The following is a 19968-nucleotide window of genomic DNA, read 5'->3' on the forward strand; positions in this document are numbered from 1 at the left end:
CTGGCTGGAATAGCATCAATGGGTTTTTTTTTTGCTCAGCTTGCTTACATCTATAACCTAGAGGTTGCTGTTTAATTACTTGCAATAAATGCCCCTTTCAGGGAATTATAATAGGGCAATTATTAGAGCTTTGGGTGGGAGACATAGGCAAAGTTTGAGGGCACTTCCCCCTCCCACTAAAATGACTCAGGAGCCGTTAACTTAAATGGAAAGAGCATCCTCCAAAATCTGATAACCTTTAATTATGGTTTGTCCCAGCTGTGCTGAGACTTCAGTACAGTTCTCAAGAGACAGAACCTCATTATTAATTTTTGTAGCTTAGCAAACCAAACTTCTCAAAACGCACATGCGTAAAATGTGTTCCAACAATGGCAAAGTACACATGACCACCCAGGTATTCTTATCTTTTGCTGGCACATGTAACAACAGGGTGCAGGTTATCCATCTTCCATTCTACATGACATAAATCAAAACTGTATTCTGCACACAAGATAAAAGTACACTTTTAAACCATTAAAATAGCACCAGTTTATTTTATTGTCTGTTTCTTTACAGTTTCTCATATTCTTGTTTCATGTCATTTCTTTGAAGAGACACCAATGCCAAACCAAGGAACCAAACAGCAGTGGCACTATGGCAGGCATCCCCAAACTTAGCCTCCCCAGCTGTTTTGGGACAACAATTCCCATCACCCCTAGCTAATAGGACCAGTGGTCAGGGATGATGGGAATTGTAGTCCCAAAATAGCTGGGAGGGCCGAGTTTGGGGATGCCTGCACTAGGGAGTTTGTCTCCATCTGTTGGCAATGCCTAAGAATCCTGGATTAGCGCATACAAGGCTATGCAATAATCTGGCTAATTTGCTCCCTGTTTCTATTGAAGGCCTCCTTGAGGACTAGAGGAAAAGATCCCAGGTTGCAGCAACTGCCTCCTGAGTGCAGCACAGCAGATTGTGCCAGCAAAAAAACCCACCTGGCACTTGTTCACACACCTTCTGTCCCAAGTTTCCACCTACGTATATGTGAGTTCTATTACGTTTAAATAGAGTGCATAGATAGAGGATAGAGTGGTGACAAAAGCAGTTTCCCAACTTTAGGGAATTTCCTGATCTAGGAAATCTTGGAACTTTTCCAGGATGTGCATCAATGCTATCATGTCACAACAAGTGTCCAACATAAGCACACTTTAAAAAGTCCGGATCTTATGGGGAAAAAATAATCACATTGACATTTACTCCAGAAGACAGGCATGTGGACCCTGAAAACATCAAACTGGTGCAGAGTGTATTGAAACTAACAAGGCCTCCGCCAGCAGAGTCCTTTAAATAATGGATTTTGTGAAAGAGGAATCTAGATATGAAGTATAACTGCAGCCAATTCTTGTTACTTTGAGCATACCTTGCTGCTGTTAAGAGTATAAGATAATCATAAACAGTCCTGTTGGATCAGAACCAAAATATCATCAGCATTCTGTTCCCCAGTGTGGCCACATCAGCAGCCTCCTGGAGCCCCATGAGCAGAACACGACTCCAACAGTTCTCTCCTGCTCCTACCCTCCAGCAGTTAACCTGAAAGTTGCATGTAGTCATCATGACAAAGAGCCACACTCTCTCTCTCCATTAATTTGTATCCATTCCTAAAGTGATCTGTCGTTAGTGGCCTTCATCAGCATCTCTTCTTGGCAGTGAAGGTTGTATGTCAGCTGCCAGCCATTCTGCCCCACAGTAGAGGAACAGAGAGAAAAGTACAAGGTCCTTTCTGGTTGGTTGCCAGGCACAACTACCCCTCCCCTCTCACCGTCTATCAATAGTCAATATAGAAGAGCCTCAAGAGATAGAGGGGGGAAGAGACCCTGTTTAGGAAGCAATTCACCCTGGCATCAGCTGGTCTCAGGCTGGGACTTGGGGAGGGCAGGGAACTTCATGGGCTATCGGGGTAGAGACTCTTTCATTCCCCAAACTTTGTATGAAGAGGAAGAGTCCCTGCTGGGATGTTACCTGGCATGGCTTTCCTATTCAGCCATCATGTGTTGAGAGTGGATTAGTCACATGGCTTGCTGAGGGTGGGCTAGAAAGGCTGGTTGGCCCATCTAGGAGCAGGCTATTGGCTCATGCAACACTCTTGGTGATTGGTTGAGATACGGTAGGCTAGGCCTTTTCCCTTCCTAGAATAGGGTTGTCCCCAGGCAGGGGTTGGTTAGATTGGCCCCCGCGGGGGGTGCAGGTCCAGGAGGTACAAAAATTGTGCCTCTTCGCTCTGGCTCCTAGGAGCCTGCCCACCTCTCTGTGAGCTCCCTGGGCTGATCATCTGCTGCCCTGGACAGCAGGACAAGGTGCATAAGCTTCTTAGGGCACTTCGGCAGAGGAATCCAGTAGCTGGACTGTGCAGCAGCTGTATGGGGCTCCTTCCCCGTTAGCCACTATTAGAAGGGTGAGCGGAGTGCCCAGCTCCTTGCACAACAGCTCCCTCTCTTTTGCCCCTGACATTTGCTTTGGTTCTCCCCACCCCACCCCAGGTGTGCAAGAGGTGAACAGGGGAATGTCAGCTCCTGTTGAGGCTCAAACTCCCATCTCCTGCTTCCCAAACCCGTGCCTTAGGCAATGAGTCACTAGGGCTACTGGAGTAGGTGCCTTCTGGTGTTGAGTGCTGTGATGCTGGGAGGCAGGCTGATGACATCCACCCTGATCACGGCAGGTTCTTTGGCAACCTCTGAGTATAGGCAGCATGCAAGTGGTGGTGTAGGCTGCAGTTAGGCTTCTGGGATTGGTACAACTGTGTATGCCAATTTCAATTGTTTTCATATAGATTCTTCTTCTTCTGTATTTACTTCCTCCCCTACTGGGCTGAGCAAACTGGGAGTGCAGTGGCCATTCTGCCAGCAGATCTCTTGATTCAGTGTATGGTAACTATTGGATTGCACAGGTTTTTAAAAAGTCAAGCTAGTTCTCTGAACTGTGGCTGGAAATGTACGAAGAGCATTGTGACCAATCTTTGTGCATGCATGCATGCCAATCTTACCATCCCCTCCCAGATTTTGGCTCAGAAAGGTCAACTTTCCTAGAAACGGCCTTCAAGTACTAATCACAAACACTAGAGAGTTTTACAAATAATCCCTTCCAGGTTGGAAAGGTAAAACATATTTCTACTTGGCTTGAAAAAAAGAATTCTTATGCATATCCAGGTATAGTACAGCAACAGTCCATTTTCAAGAACCATGTACATTACATTTTCTAAAAGGCAACAGTTACAGCTTTTTAAAAAGTTATGTTCTTCAATTTGATCTGTGCTACATTTCACTTGCAAAGGATTTCAAACCACTTGTTTCGACATATAATACTGATGTCACCACTGTGTGAAATATGATATATAATTTTTAAGATCAGCAGAGTCCCTTAATTCTATTATGCTGCAAGAAAAGTCAACCAACCGTTTCTATATATAAAGTTTATCATGTGCCTTTTTCCCTTTGAAAAAAATATATGCATTTACCTAAGAACTTAAACTTAATCCCAATTGCACTTCTACTTGATGTTTCATCAGAAATTCACTGGGGCTGATCAGTTTGCCACGCTGTACTATGTGTTCCAATGTATACCATCCATTTCTTGAAGAGACGTTTTGTTTTAAAGTACAGCTTTTCTTTGGAAGAATTCGGCCCCCACTGATAGGCAGTCCACAGCTTTTACAATGCTGTTGCTCAAGGTAACCTATTGAATCTTCTCTTGAAAAAGAAACTGACCTTAAGATTTATGTTCACATTAGGAACTGTGCAATTAAGTTAGCCACTCCCAGAAGGATTATCGTACTATGGACAACTATAGCCAACCACGTCAGCCGATTTTCCCGATGCAAAGAGATCATGTAGATGAGTGATGGATACACAAATACAAAGGCCAAGCCGCAAGCTGCTCCAGAATACCTGAGGAGGGGGGAAAAACCCAAAGTTTGATCTTAACCTTTTTACAGTGCAACCCTTTAGATGTCTGTTCAGAAGTAAATTCCCCTCAGTTTACGGGGGTTTATTCCCATGTAAGTGGGCACAGGATTTCTGCCTTAGAAATTTTATTGTAGGGGAAAAAACCCAGCCCTCAGTCCACAATGAGAGGAGAAGCAGTTGAAGTATGGCTAAATATTAAATGGCTGCTATGGGCAGAACAATATAGCAAAATCCTTTCAGTTTCCTCTTCTCAGCTGCCCCTCTCTTTCCTTGCAGCAGGGGTGAGGAACGTTTTTCAGAGAGAGGGCCACATTCACCCCTGTGAAATCATCTGAGGGCCAGATGCCAGTGGTGGGCCGAGCCAGAGCCAAAAATGGGTGGGACAATTAAAGTAAAATTGTACCTTTGTAGGGTAGGCTAGTTTCGACACAGTCCATTGTAACTAGGAAGAGGGATTATCAGAGTTAAGGGACACATTCCAGCCAGGCAAAAACACTCAGGGAGGGAGTGCTGAGCAGGGTCAGTGAGGGGTGTGGTCTGGGGAGGGCCGAGAGCAGGCAGAGAGGCCTACAAAAGGAGCGGAGGAAGGGGTGTGTGGTGGGGGTGGGACGCCCCGGGTGTCACCACTGGGGGGGGTGACAAAATGCCGGGCAGCACTCACCGCAGGGCCTGCAGCACACGCAAGCCACGCGGCTCTTCTGGGAATACATGGTGGCTTGGGCGTCCGCAGGCTCTGCGCTGCCCCAAACAGTCCCCCCGCTGCCTCCCCCTCAGCTGTAGGGTGGCTGAGTGGGAGGAGGCAGGCAGACTCCTCAGAGGCCCCGCAGAGAGTCCTATCCCGGCCAGCCCTGCCTCAGGCACCAGATCAGCTTGCTCCACCACTGGCCTAGAGGGTTGCATTCGGCTCCAAGGCCTGCAGTTCCCCACCCCTGCCTTATGCAACTGGGAAAATGTGGAAAAGGCCGCTGGTTTTGAACTGTAACTCTACTCGTGTGAACTCCATTTTATTCAATAGTGATTCTGTAAAGGCTTGGCCAAGATCTAAGGAAATAAGCTACAAAGAACAGGAAGCTCTTGTAACTTGTGTGCATTCAGTTTAGCCACCATCCCCGGAACACAATCCCCCACATATGTTGCAGGCTTACTGTACTAGTTTTTGGGAGACTCTCCTCACCTGCTCACCTTTTGATGCTAGTGTGCCAATGGGCCACCCCAGTAACATGCAGATTACCATTTTATCACACGTCCTACCATATATTTTACTATACAGCAAAAGCAGATGTGTGGCAAAAGCCACCTGGCCACTGGGGAGGATTATGTAGCTGACCAAACTATACCAGGGCAAAAGAGTTGCCCGGCTCCAGCTAGTATGGTTGTCTTTACGGGCTTCACGGTGAATCTCTTCTAAGTGATGGTTGCAATGTGATGCTTCGTCTATGCATGCAGCTGAATTAGGGAGGAATAAGAAAATGGAGTTCTGAGGTGACAGAATGGTCTGTACGTTGGGTAGGCAAACTAAGACCCGGGGGCCGGATCCAGCCCAATTGCCTTCTAAATCTGGCATGTGGACCCTCAGGGAATCAGTATGTTTTTACATGAGTGGAATGTGTCCTTTTATTTAAAATGCATTTCTGGATTATTGGTGGGGCCGGCCTGGTGTTTATACAAGAGCAGAATGTGTGCTTTTATTTAAAATGCATCTCTGGATTATTGGTGGGGCATAGGAATTCGCTCATTAAAAGTGGCACCCCCATCCCCCAATGGACTGAAATTGTACAGTTTACTCTAGTACTTAAAAATTCTGCCTTCTCGTTCTACTGCATTTGACGACAGGACATGATGATTCTTTGTTTTCTTAGGCTTCCCTGAACAAATGCTGACTTTGCCTGCTGCTATTACAAACTTACAATCTGCACTTTGAACAGCAGTCTGTACCTGCCTTCAGGAAGCCATTTGCATGGCATAATGACCAAATGCAAAATACAGGAGTACCTTATGATTCCTCCTATGTTTGGGTAAAACACAGCCATCGCGACTCCAACTCCTACCATGGCTATATTCAAAACCAGCACGTGTAGGAAACTGCAAGAGAAGAGGAAAATCAAGTCATCTACATTGTGTGTTGCTGCAAGAACAACATTCTTTACTCGCTTCAGTAAGCTTGTGAAAGTCTTTCCATTTCTATGACTCATATGCTAAAGGCAATTAATTTTACCCGCAACAAGCCTGACATCTACTGAAGCCACCAAGTGCCAGATCCTAAAAAGTTCTCTTGAATGCTTGGACTTGCCAGCTCATTCCCAAATAGGGTATGTATGATTTGGCAATTCTTCTGAAAACAATGTAGCTTGTGGAATATGCAGCACCCCAAGGGTTCGGTGGTGGGTTTTTGGTTTTGTTTTTTTGAACGCAGGTTTTTTTTAATATAAAAAAAGCAAAACATGAAAACAATCCCCGCAACTACTCCAAACCCAAAGACTCTAGAACAGAACTCCCACATGAAAAGCAGTGCTTTCGATCCAGGAAATGATTTGAGCTGAGCAAGCAGACTAATGAGTACCAGAGGAAGAATCTTCGGAAGAGTGGAAAGCATTACACTAAATGCAACTACACAAGCAGATCTTGAGCATTTTTTCTTAGATTAAATAAATGTTTGGCTTTTCAAGGTTCATGACTAGGAACAATGTTCATTAAACTAGATCTCTTATGGTACAAATGGGAAGGTTTATTGTACTCCTCTGAATTCTTTAACTGGAAAGATATTTTTTTTTCTAACTAGAAAGAATTTTCACATTCTCAACAAGAACAATCTCTGAATGCAAGCAAAGCAATGAACTTGTTTAAATACTGATTCAGAAACTTCTAGGAAACCTAGAATGACATGTGCTTAAAAATTGAATGTTTTGATATTTAAATAAAAGATAAAAACCTTTATATATAAAATCTACTAGGTTGCTTCCTAAGTCTCTGCAAATTCAGAACATGAGAAACATATCCTTTAAAAACCTTTCCTCCCAAGGTGTTAATTTCACTTTTTTGGAATATTGCACTGTATTAAGACTTAGAAAGAATCAGACTCCCTCCCCTGTTCCCATCTTAAAATGCAAAGGTAGTCTCTGGTTCTTGGGAGGTGGTGTGGGGTGAGCGCAGAGGGAGAGGGGGACATCCTATTGCACTAGCCCTAATCCTTGCAGTAGCACAACTATTTAGATAAATACTGCCCCTACACTCCAACCATAGCACCACATCATTGACTGTGACTGCCTCGAGCAACAGATATTGGGTGCCATGTAAGGGTAGCTAATTATGAGTTAGTTATTATGCTACAGTAGGGGACTGGGGCACCTTCAGGATGCCTGGTTGTAAGCATACACTAGGTAGACCTTAGCATTTAGGTTAGGACGTAGAGGAGCCCAAGCCATTAAAGCCTCCATACCCATTAGTCTAAGTTGAGTCTGAAGACCATTACAATGCCTGTATAGATGCCAAAACATGGGTGTAATATACTCCAGTTATCCCATCCCCATCAGGAAGTAGACGCTTATATTTGGCATCCGATAAAGCTGAAACGTTTGGACAGTTGACAGACCCCACTTAGGAATCAGACCAGGAACAATGTGTTTCTAAACAAAACTAAATTGTCAGTAATGTGTTACTGAGCAGTGGATAAACTGCTTAATTCTTCCTTAGATATAACTAAGATGGGTTCTGAACTTATTGCCAAATAGGGGTAGTTAAAAAACTGCATTTTAACTCCAAAATTGCAGTTATCTGCTTTTCATACATCTTTTCTAGAGTTCTGTTGCCAGCAGCTATAAAACAGCAGTTTCCACATCTGCAAGTTCTGGGACTTAAAAGAAAACGTTGGTTCTGAATTGCAAAGACTATGAAAATCAGGGCAGACTGTCCTGCAGGAAGTATGCTGGAGTTCAAAGATGAAGATAGGAAAATGTACTACGGAGTCCATTGCGTGACATAACATTGAAGGCAAGCAAATGAAGTCTGAAGATGGGTGCATCGTTTTAAAGCAGACTTGACAGACGGGGTAGGGTAGGACCAAGGACTGCCCCACACTGAACAGCTTCAGTCTCTGAAAGAGGGAACTGCATCTTATTGTACCAGGGAGGTTTAGATGCCAGTCACTTGACACTCTTAAAGTGTCTGAAAGGTGACTCAAAAGCAGCCACTGATAATGTTAAATAGGTACCAGATTACTTCTTTTGAATTCCTGCATAACATGATGCAGCTCCTGGGCTGCAGAAGGATTTCAAGTAGGAAGCTACTATTAGGTAAAGGGACCCCTGACCATTAGGTCCAGTCGTGGCCGACTCTGGGGTTGCAGCGCGCATCTTGCTTTACTGGCCGAGGCAGCCGGTGTACAGCTTCTGGATCATGTGGCCAGCATGACTAAGCTGCTTCTGGCGAACCAGAGCAGGGTTTACCTTCCCGCCAGAGTGGTACCTATTTATCTACTTGCACTTCATGCTTTCAAACTGCTAGGTTGGCAGGAGCAGGGACCAAGCAACCAAGCAATGGGAGCTCACCCCGTTGCGGGGATTCAAACCGCTGACCTTCTGATCAGTAAGCCCTAGGCTCTGTGGTTTAACCCACAGTGCCACTCGCATCCTGGGCTGCAGAAGGATTGCAAGTAGGAAGCTACTATTACTCGTGCTCGCTTCGGCAGCACATATACTAAAATAGGAAGGTACTATTACTCAATACCAAATGATTGCCTGGATGGATGCAAGTGAGAAGCAGCGATGTGTCCAGGAACAGCAGTGATCGTGGTCAAGCAGAAGGCAGATGCATGCAAAGAGAGCTGTCTTTACCTTGGGTAAACATTTCCAAAGAGGTGTCCAAATAGCTGAACTCGTGCCAAGTATCCAAGCAGTGGATACACAGTCACCATCTGGAACAGCAGGAATATTCTTGCCAGAAATGACATGATGTCATTACTGGGGAAGTTGTCTAAAAAGTTCTGACAGAAAAAATGGCTAATGAGATAGCAACAATAACAGTTATAGTGTGTACCTTCTCCTGCTTCCACAATTATGCAAATGCAGATTTTCTAAATCAACAGCAGTCATTCTCATGTATACAATTTGTACAGGCTATGCTACAATCGTCATCCATATTTGTTAGGTTTCCTGTACTGGAGATGCTTATGCCCCAGCTAAAACCCTCTCTCTCAAACAGAACTCGCATACACCCCAAACATAACCCAATTAGTCACAGTAGTTTAGTTCCCTGAATTTAAAAAGTGAATATAAAAAGGTAAAGGTACCCCTGACCATTAGGTCCAGTCGTGGCCGACTCTGGGGTTGTGCGATCATCTCGCTCTATAGGCCGAGGGAGCCGGTGTTTGTCCGCAGACAGCTTCCGGGTGATGTGGCCAGCATGACTAAGCCGCTTCTGGCGGACCGGAATTTAAAAAGTGAATATAAAGCCCATATATAAGAAGGTCATAATATCCAGTTACTACCTGGGGCAAATTCTTATACTCCGAGGCCCATAGATGTCCTAGTGGTGTATCATACGCTATACTAGCAGTACATATGTACTTTTTTTAAAAAAAGTAAAGGACCCCTGGATGGTTAAGTCCAGTCAAAGGCAATTATGGGGTGAGGCACTCATCTTGCTTTTCAGGCCGAAGGAGCTGGCATCTGTCCAGTTTTCTGGGTCATGTGGCTGGCATGACTAAACTGCTAAAGAGGCATATGTAGTGCACTTAGATATGTAGTGGTGTTGCCATTTTAGCTCCCAACACACAAATCAGGATCGAATTAGAAACAGCATATAGACATTGACAAAACCATTCCAGTGTATCTTCTTGCATCTTCTCTATACATGCATCACAACTTCATATGAATAAAAACAAAGTGAAAATTGCCGCTTTATTTTTTTTCTAGATGGCAGGGGAATTCAAATAAATAGCTATTTTGGGGACCATTTGTTTGGCACCGCGAGTGTTACTGAGAATAGGCTGTTCTAACTCAAAACAAGAGGCAAGATCCTTATCTATTGCCTGCTTTGAAATTTCTTGTAAATGTGGTACAAGCCAGAAAGTTATGGTCTTGCTTACACAACGGCAGCCATGCCAAAGCAAACTGACCATTCCTGACCACCTCAGATATTTGTTTGAAGCCATGCAAACATTTTGGACTACAAGTACCATCATCCTTGGCCACTGGCCATGCTGACTAGGGCTGATGGGAGCTGGAGTCCAACAATGTCTGGCTAGATTATGCTAACTCCACGCAAGTGAATTTTGGTCCCTTTATTTTCTGCAGGCTACAGACTTCAGGTCTTACACTTGGTTTAGAGGAAGGAAGAGGGATTTTCTTGGCTAAGGCAAATCACATAGTGACTAGTCCTCCTATTTTGAACTTCCCCTTAATATTCCCTCTGTTGACTTTTTCATTTTCAGAGACAGTATTGTTTTGGATTCCTGCATTGCAGGCGGTTGGACTAGACAACCCTTGTGGTACCTACCAATTCTATGATTATTTGATTTGTTCCTGGATATGCAGCTGCAGGTGCCCATATAAAACTCAACCTACTGCTAGGAACTCTTGTCTCACTTTAGACAGTGAGCCACTTTGGACAATCATATCTCACCTGAACAGGCAGAGACATGTAATGAATATTTTGCCCATGCTTGCCTCCCCTTCCCATGAGCCACAATTAAACCAAAGGCTTTAATGTGCCACGCTGTCCCATTTCATCTGAACTGGGAACTTAAACAAACTTCAGACTGTGGTTTAAGTCCCTGGCTTGCCTAGAATGTGGGCTATAATCTGGATTTTTGGCAGGCTAATCAGAGTAAAATATTGAATGTCTGTTCTGAAGTTTGTTTTTGTTGTTTAAAAACCAAAGAAAAAATAACTAAAAAAAGATTTAAAAAGATTGTGGCTTCTCTGAAGCTGGTAACTAACCGCACGCCAGGAAAAGGCTTGTTCATATATCAGCTTCTTAAGCCAAGATGTAATCACCAGAATCAGTTCACAGTTAAAGAAACTAACCCAGTGTTGTTTCCGCACAAACGTGTTTTCCCGCCTTAGCTAGACAAACCCAGTGTTGCTTTATGTGTGCCCGTGTCCACAATTCTGGCTTAGTGCCATCAAATGTGTGCAGTGTTTATGACAGGGAGATTGGAATCAACTGAAAAGAGAGAGGGAACTAAAAAGAACAAGAAAAGCAGCAATATCCATTCTATGCACCTTACAATACTGTCAGTATACAATAAAGTTCCTCCTTACCTGTTCTATGCATTCTTTAGATAATGGTGGAGATGGAAAGGCAGCAAAGATTAATATCCCAACATAGAGGTAAGTTAAACCCACCAGAAAATAGGCAATGGAAAGATCTCTGACCTGCAGTTAAAGAAAACAAAGCAGGGGGGGAAATCAGCCAAGACAAAACTGCGTAATTTGGCAGAACTTTAGTCATATGAAGCTCCTTTCTCAAATTAACTATCCCCACCACCACCAAAGTTAATGAAAGCATATGATTTGAATATCCCTATTTCCATTCGGGTAAATGAGACCAGAACTTATTGTTTTCCATCTTAATTTTAAGTATTATGAGGATACAATGCAATGACGGTACTTTGAGAAAAGAACATTTTCCAGTAATATGTAGAATAGGAACACAGCTCCACAAGAAATGGTAAATGTTAACAGAATAATTAAACCATGATGGGAGGAGTTGTATTGAAAGTAAAAAAAAAAAGTCTGTACTTTTATATTAAACCTATTGGAAGCTGTTTCTAACACTAAAACACAGAGAGAGAGCTCCCCAGTTGTACAAGGAGCACAAGAGAGTTGCTGTGCAGGAAACAAAACAAAATAAGTTAAAAGCACCCACCACACAAACAGATCTTGCCACAAAAACCTCTTTGGATGGAGTCAAATAGTGCATTTTAATCATTTTTTTAAAAAACTACCCTCATAGCAGCAAATGTGCTTATTTTACATTTGATAGAGATGGATACATACAGAGGCCACAATCCCATGCATGTTTAATTGGAAGTCCAGTCCAACTGTATTCAATGCTTCATTTATTGTGGATTTTGCTATTGTAGCAATGGGTAGTAGCAAGAGAAAACACAGATCAGTAATGGGGAAGAGGAGTATACAGTTAGGAAAAACTGACTAGCAGCTGTGAGCAAGGAACAAACATATACAGCCACAGATGGCATACATCCTCAAAACCCCAAACAGAAATGCCTTTTTAAACATCACCTACGTGTTTTTAAATATACCTCTGCAATGATGAGAGCTAGAAACTAAACAAAAGATCAAACAAGATAGCAGGGTCTGTTAGTGTCTGGTAAAAGCTGTCAAATTCTGTCGAAGTTCACCCTCAGACACGTTTTTCAGTTAGCAGCCCTGACTATGTAAGCATGTTTATGGACGTAAGTGAAGCGGGCTTAGACCAAGTCCATTTAGCCTGATATTGTCCATTCAGTAATTGATCCTGGGTCATTCTGAGTCCTGATACCCGAGTTCCTTTAACTAGAGACACCTCAGTCCTTCTGAACACGGAGCTGAAGCTATGGGCCTGCACTCTTGACAAGACAATCACAGTACATTTCCTGCTTAGTGAATATATTTTCAGAGGTATGATTGCCTACCACCAGCTCTACTAAATATTATTCCTACTATTCACTGGATTTCTTATCCACCCTTCACTATGGGCTGGTCAAAACAATACAAAAATACAATATTAAAATTAGCTAAAAAACAATTCAGAAGAACAGGATGGGTCATAAAACATTTCTTTTTCCAGAATTTACAAAACATTTAAAATACCCATTAAATACCGTATTTTTCACCCTATCGGACGCACTTTTTCCCCTCCAAAAATGAAGGGGAAATGTGTGTGCGTCCTATGGGGCAAATGCAGGCTTCAGGAAGCTATCCGCTAGCCGTGGGAGACGCAGCGCAGTCGTGCGGCTCTCCCACAGCTAGCGGAGAGCTTGCCTGCACCCAGAAGCTTGGGGCGCGCTGAGCTCAGCACGCCCCAAGCTTCGGGCTTCGCGCAGCGCTCCGCTACCCGTGGGAGAGCCGTGCGAAGTCACGCGGCTCTCCCACAGCTAGCAGATAGCAGCCTGTTCTGGGGGCTGGGGTCGGGGGAAGCTCGGGCTTCCCCCGCCCCAGCCCCGCACCTGGGGGGGGGGAATAATTTTTTTTCTTTATTTTCCCAAAAAAAACTAGGTGCGTCCTATGGGCCGGTGCGTCCTATGGGGCGAAAAATGTGATAGTTAATAAAGGTCAAGGCTAAAATAAGCATTTTTTTAAAAAAAGTATGAATAAGATCAACAGTAAGAAAATATATACATTATAAACTGAAATTGATTTTTTAAAAAAATAAAATCTGCACATATCTAATCCCAGAGCATTCTTTTCCTCTCTTGACATTAAGAACACAACAAGATCAGGCCAATGACCTATTTAGTCCAGCATCCTGTTCTTACAGTGACCACTTAGCTGCCTACGGGAAACCCTCAAAAGCGAGATCTGAGTGCAAGAGCACTCTTCCCTCTTGTGGTTTCCAGCAACTGGTACTCAGAAGCATTATAGTGGTACCTCGGCTTACAAACACCTCGGGTTATGAACACTTCAGGTTACAGACTCCGCTAACCCAGAAGTAGTACCTCGGGTTAAGAACTTTACCTCAGGATGAGAACAGAAATCACATGGTGGTGGCAGCAGGAGGCTCCATTAGCTAAAGTGGTACCTTAGGTTAAGAATGGTTTCAGGTTAAGAACAGACCTCAGGAACAAATTAAGTTCATAACCAGAGGTACCACTGTACTGCCTCTGACCAAGCATCACCGCTGGGGCTAGCAGCCATTGATCACCCTTATCCTCCATGAATTTGTCCAAACCTCTCTTGAAGCCACCCAAGCATTGTGTTACCAGCTGAACAGTGGGAGAAACAAGAAAGAAATGCAGGTGGGAAACATGTGGCAGGGTGGAGAAAGCAAGAGCGCCTGTGCCTCATTGCCTGGAGGCCATTGTTCTTCACCACGGGCAACTGTTTAAAATTACAAGGCTGATGGAGGATACAGGAGTCAACCTGCCGAGTGACCAGACCTTGACTGTTGTTATTACAATGTATTGTGTCACCGTCTAGAACGCCAGACACAGATCAGCAGCCCACCATGCAAAGAACTGTACAAACACATCATAAAGCGCTGGCTTTGGCCCAAGACATTGTGTAAGCATTCCTTGGGAGATGGAATCAAGGGAAGGGGGAAGAGAATAAAAATGTGAAGAATACATAGGCAGCCTTAAAACGCAGGATTCCCACTTAATCCCTGCAGTGGTTATGGAACACATTCTCCTAATGCCTTCCCCACAAACAGGGCTCTTGGGCCTGGCAGGAAGAGGGAGCGTGAAGGTATTGTCTTGATATAAGATGGAGAATATATTATCAAGGAAGGAGGAGGAGAAGAAGAAATAAGTAGCTGGTAAAAGTCTGTGAGTCACTGTTTGTAATCCCCATGACAAGTACAACTGAGGAAAATTGGCATGAGCCACACAGGTTTTCCTCAGAGGTGGACACAGTCGGAAACTCTGACCGGAAGAGCTTCACAGCACTAGATGTAAACTAACGACTTCCAGGATTTGGCCAAAATTACTAAAGAGTATGAAAGAATGTAAGGAACAGACAGAGGAAACCGGCTTGGGCCTGCTTGCTTGTTTTATTATATTTATGAACTCCATGGAGGGAAGGCAGGAGAAGCCAGAATATATGGCATGCTCCTATCTAATTTGATCTTCAAAACAACCCTTTGAAGCAGATTACACCAAGTCACCCAGAACGCTTCATCAAGGTCACCCAGTAATCTTCATTGCTCGATCTGAACCTGGGTCTCACTAGTCTTATTCCAAAACTCTCACCATTGTCCCACACTAGCTTAATTAGAACCGTGTCACAGATTATGAACTGTGTCATTTGATTGTTAGTATTAGTTTATGAAAGTGTTAGAAGCGCCAGTGTGGTCAAAGCATGGAGAAGTTGGAACTGGCGGCATATAAATCTCATTTGGTGCCTTTTAATTCTAGTATGAAGCAAAGCAAAGGGAAAAAAACTCTTGCATTCCCTATTTATCCATTTCAACCTATTTGTGGGTTTATATGCTTCTATCAAATCCCTTCTTAGTCATTCGTTTTCTAAGTTCAAGGACCCCAGTGGTTTTTTTGCTTCTCCACGTATGGAAGGCATTCTATACTCCTGCTTATTTTTGTTGCTCAGTTCAATCATTTTTCCAGTTCCAGTCCTCAAGAGGCATTATGATGTCATAGAAACTGGCACAGAGCAAAATCATTGTTATAAAATCCTCTTGTACGAAACTGTATAAAAGTGCAACTTCAGAGCACGCCTATGATTTTCACTTATCAAACCTGCAGCATGTTAACGGGATACTCTTCCAGTTGTTATATTGATTAATCTTTCCCCACTCACCCCACACAGAGAAGGATGATAAAGAAAGGCTATCTTATGGCTCAGTTTGCTAAATAAACCCTCCATACGAGACCTTGGATAACAAGGTAGAGATTTTATCTGTGTCAAAGACATGGTTTAAACATGTTACCAGGGGCGTGGGGCGTGGGATGGACAGACCTGAAGCATCTAACAGCCTAATTCTTGCAAACAATAGAATAAGTGATCTGACTTTCCACTTAAGACTTCAGGTGGCAACTCATGCAATTGAGTACTTCTTCATACAACTAAAAAAATATAATTCTTACACAAAGATGTCCAGGAGAAGAAACCTAGCATTTCCCCAACATGCTAATTTTTGTGGGAAATTGAATTGGGCATTACCAAAAACAAATGGAACCAGGGTCATAATTAACTTATCAGAACAGGTGCTTGCTCAGAATATAAATGATAAAAACCAAACATACTTCATCACGGGCGAAAAAGAACCCTGCCTGATCAGTAAATGTTCCACACTTATCTCAGCTACTATCTTTTGCTGCCTTCATAACAACCTCAAGCTAGTATTATTATCTACGTGTTACTGATGATGGTGGGAAGGGTGGTTTCAAACTAGTGGCTCACATTAGGTCACACACAGCAACGTCAAGTGCTGTAAGCACTAAGCAGTAATATTATCCCCACATTACAGACTGGGGCAGGGGCGGGGGCTTGAGGCAGATTGAGAGACGCAGGCTTTAATAAAGTCATACGGTGACCTTATGGCTGAGCTGAGATCTGAGCCAGAGATTTCAGCTCAAAGATCATGTAGCTCACAATGGAGACCAGATCTACCACTGCAGGCAACCTGGACCTTCTGAGAGATTTTTGTGCATCTTACTGGAGCCTCCAATTTAATCCTCCCCTCCATGGTCTAAAACTCAAGGTTGTAGAAAAAAGCTTAGAGTCGTAATGACAAATACGCTTGAAGTATGGAAAAGGCCAGTGCAGTAAAGCCCCATTTCCTAATGCTTTTTTCAACTCTTTGGCTGTTTATATCAGCTTATCTTTAGAAGTGATGCTAACTTTCCCAGACTTGAGGATAATAATTTCAGAATGAGAAGACTGCACACGCATTAGGGGAGATTAGTTATCTAGCATGCTCAGGAAAACGATATGCAGGATGTCTTTGTTTCATGCAAATGAACAAATTAAGAGTAGCCCTCAGAGCAAAATAAGTCGGCCACCCATGTTAAACCCTGGCGAAGGTTTGCAACCCATTTTAGTTCATGCATTTTAGTTTGGGGGCTGCCATTTTGTCTGTTCGAGAGAACATGTGAAAAGAAAACACGTTCCATCTACGTTTCAAATTCTTTTGAGGCATTCCGTTCACCTACATAATATGCATGCTGCCACTCCCTGTCTTATGGCTCTAACTTCAGGATTCAGATGTGGATCTAACCCCAACAGTAGCCAATTGCTGTATGCACAGGTTGTTCCTGTGTGTACCTCCCCACCAATTCACCCAGCCAACGGTTAAGATACGCACAAGCGATGCAGCATAAAGGAGCAGGGCAGAATCTTGGGGAAAGGACCAAGAATGCAAGTTCTTTTATATCTGTGCACATCACATCTAGTATGCAAAAGCACCTCATACAAGAATGGTTCATTATATGTAGATACAAATCCCTCGTGCTGTACTTACATTGCTTTCCTGGTTCTTGTTGTTCTTAAGCAGTGTAATTACACAATTATGAATAAAGAAGGCCAGAGTCAGCACCCCTGTAAGCTGAGGAAACAGAGTCCTGAACTCTGGAGAAACAAAAATAAATTACAATTAACAAAAATGGCTGCCAACACCACTATAATAGGTACCACTGCTCTCCCACTTTACTGATTCCTGGGCCTGGTTCTGTGGCCAATTTTAAGGCTCCAGCTGCGCCATATAGGAGAAACGCCAATAATTTCTTGAAGGGGGAAGCATGGTAAAAGGAAGAGGAACAGTAGTAGCCAAACACATATCAAACAAGCAGCTTTACCAATTGCTTTGTTAACAAATTTGAGCAAACCACCCATTTGCTGAGTGCTGATGCAGCTCATTGGCAGAAATGAATAGTGTAAACTTGGAAGCCAGACACCTCTACATCTTGAACGTTTTGGCTCCTGGACGATAGAAAGCCGGAAGTGATTGTGCCAGTTTTCAAACGATTTTCAGAAGACACACGTCTGGCGCAGCTTCCAATTGGCTGCAGGACGCTCCTGCAGCCAATCAGAACCAACGCCTTGGAAGTTGACCGTTTTGGAAGTTGAATGGACTTCTGGAACAGATTCCTTCAACCTCCAAGGTATGTCTGTACAGTGCTGCCCTGCAAGACGAATGCCTCGCAAGACGGAAAACTCGCTAGACGAAAGGGTTTTCCGTTTTGGAGGTGCTTCGCAAAACGAATCTCCTATGGGCTTGCTTCGCAAGACGAAAATGTCTTGCAAGTTCCTGCAGGTTTTTTTTCCTCCCCCCCCCTTTTCTAAGCCGCTAAGCCGCTTATCAACTGATCCGATAAGCCAATAAGCCGCTAAAAGCCGCTAAAAGCCGCTAAAAGCCGCTAAAAGCGCTAATCCGTCAATGGGCTTGCTTCGCAAGACGAAAAAACCACTAGACAAAGAGAATCACAGAACGGATTCTTTTCGTCTTGCGAGGCACCACTGTACTTTAATTATTTTAGGAGTAGGGAAGGAAGCATCCGGCCTTAAGGCTCAAAACAAACCCTGCTTTGTTGTTGCATCTGACCAAGGCCTGAATCTCCTCTGACAGTTGAGAAAATCTAAAATAAAGTTATCTATCGTGAAAAATTAAATACCGAATTCAGTAGCGCAGGAAGTAAATAAGGAACTACTGAAGCAGGGATTAAAGCACTTCTTTTCAACTTGAAAGCTTATTGTCAGGTCTCACAAAATTTTATGAATGGGGTGTGTGTGTGTAGTATAGCACATGTGCAATACCAGTGCTCCAACATGACTGTTTTTATTGGGTATACTGCTCAGATGTTACAAAAAAGAAGCAGCAGTATTGGCACAAAGTCTTGAAAGCGTTCTAATTTTTAGAATTGCAACAAAGGCTTGAAGGATGTCAGAAAACTGAATTCTTTAATCCTGTGCCATGAGATCAAGAATGGTTCTTGGGTAAACATGTTTTCTCATATGTCCTTCTGAATACTGAAACCACTAGAGAAAAGTGATTTGATATCCTGGGTTACTTTCAAAAACTCTGGGAAACACTTCTGTATGTTATGAAGGGAACACGAATGAGGAGAGAATGCATTGAACCAACATCAATTCCTGATCTTGGGCAGAGGAGGGAGGAACTTTTGTGTTTAATATCCACCCCCCACCCCCCGGTTTGAATACCATCCACTCACATTGCAACAACGTGTTGGTAATTAACATCAAACTGATAGCATAGTCCGTACAACATGAGACTATTAATCTCAGGGTCGTGGTCCCTTCCAGCTCTACAATTCTATGATTCTATGAAATTAGTGACGGGAAACAGGGAATTACTTATGGACCTGACACCTTGTATATTTTAAATATAAATCCTGTATTCCTTTTATTAGCAGAATGTCTAACTTACATTCTTCCTCCAATATGGAGGTCCAAGGCAGCATTTTTTTAAAAGCAGGTGCCTATCTCCCTGGCTGGGTGCAAACACCTGGCCGGGCAGCCAAAGTGAACCTCTTCTGTCCGGACAGCCACTCACCCGTGGCTGACTCAATCGCGGGCAGAATCCGTGAGTGGGCGTTTCTTAAACTTCTTCCAGCAAAGAAGTTCTTTGACGCCTAGTCTCCGCCTACCATCTCTGCGCGAAAGCCTTCTGCGCAGGGAGGGCGTGGGCAACGGAGGACCCCTACTCTCCCCGCTGGTCCCAGGCAAGGAGTCATGGGACCGCCTCGCCGCTTCCCCCACCTGCCCCCCTTCTCCACTGGTGCTACGCTGATTCTCTTCCCCAGAAGATGGGCTGCTCCTCCCGATCCCTGGACGCTCTCTGGAATCCCTCTGGCTTTTGCGCTCCCCCTCCAGTACTGATGGCAGTTCCCTGACACATATATTCAGTGTAACTCCCTTTAACTGTCTCTGTTCTATTTACCACTCTGAACACACCGTTCAATCTACATGATGGAACAAATGGGTTCAGGGTGGGATATAATCAGTTTTGGCAAATGGGAGAGGAGCCAGAGAAATGCCTTCCAATAAGCATTTGTGCTCTATATTGGATTAGTTTGCTGCTTTTGATGTCAGCTGCAGAAGGTCATTTGTTTCAGAGTTCCTGCTGTTTCTCTGCCCTTGCTCAAATGCGATAAAGCTCTGTCCTGGCACTTATTACTGCAAGGAGATGGCTCCTCTTAACACAATACAATGCACATCTGTCTCCAGGATACTGTATTCCTAATTGCCCTTGGAAGTTTTCTCTTCTTGATTACCAACAAACACATGCATGGGGAAAATACGTTTTGTTTAGCCTACTTTAAATTCAGCTTTTCTGTCCTAAAAGTAAGAATCATCCAAATGGATTCGTAACCACTCATTACGGTCTGCATCATATTATT

General features: G+C 43.6%; 1 protein-coding gene across 2 annotated transcripts in view; it reads right to left on the minus strand.

Annotated features, from left to right (window-relative positions):
• Window positions 1–206: 206 nt before the first annotated feature.
• SLC38A9 (solute carrier family 38 member 9) overlaps window positions 207–19968 on the minus strand; it is a 46409-nt gene continuing 26647 nt past the window's right edge. The window contains exons 11-15 of one of the 2 annotated variants that reach the window (XM_082242005.1): window positions 17073–17179; window positions 11195–11308; window positions 8765–8913; window positions 5928–6017; window positions 207–3917 (exon numbers count right to left, since the gene is read on the minus strand). In XM_082242005.1, coding sequence (XP_082098131.1) covers window positions 3752–3917; window positions 5928–6017; window positions 8765–8913; window positions 11195–11308; window positions 17073–17179 — 626 coding nt within the window. In that variant the 3' untranslated portion in view covers window positions 207–3751. The remainder of the gene's footprint in view (window positions 3918–5927; window positions 6018–8764; window positions 8914–11194; window positions 11309–17072; window positions 17180–19968) is intronic. The other variant, XM_082242006.1, reaches the window with a different exon arrangement.

This window comes from Podarcis vaucheri, assembly GCF_965113315.1.
Source record: "Podarcis vaucheri genome assembly, chromosome: 11".
NCBI classification, from domain to species: Eukaryota; Metazoa; Chordata; class Lepidosauria; order Squamata; family Lacertidae; genus Podarcis; species Podarcis vaucheri.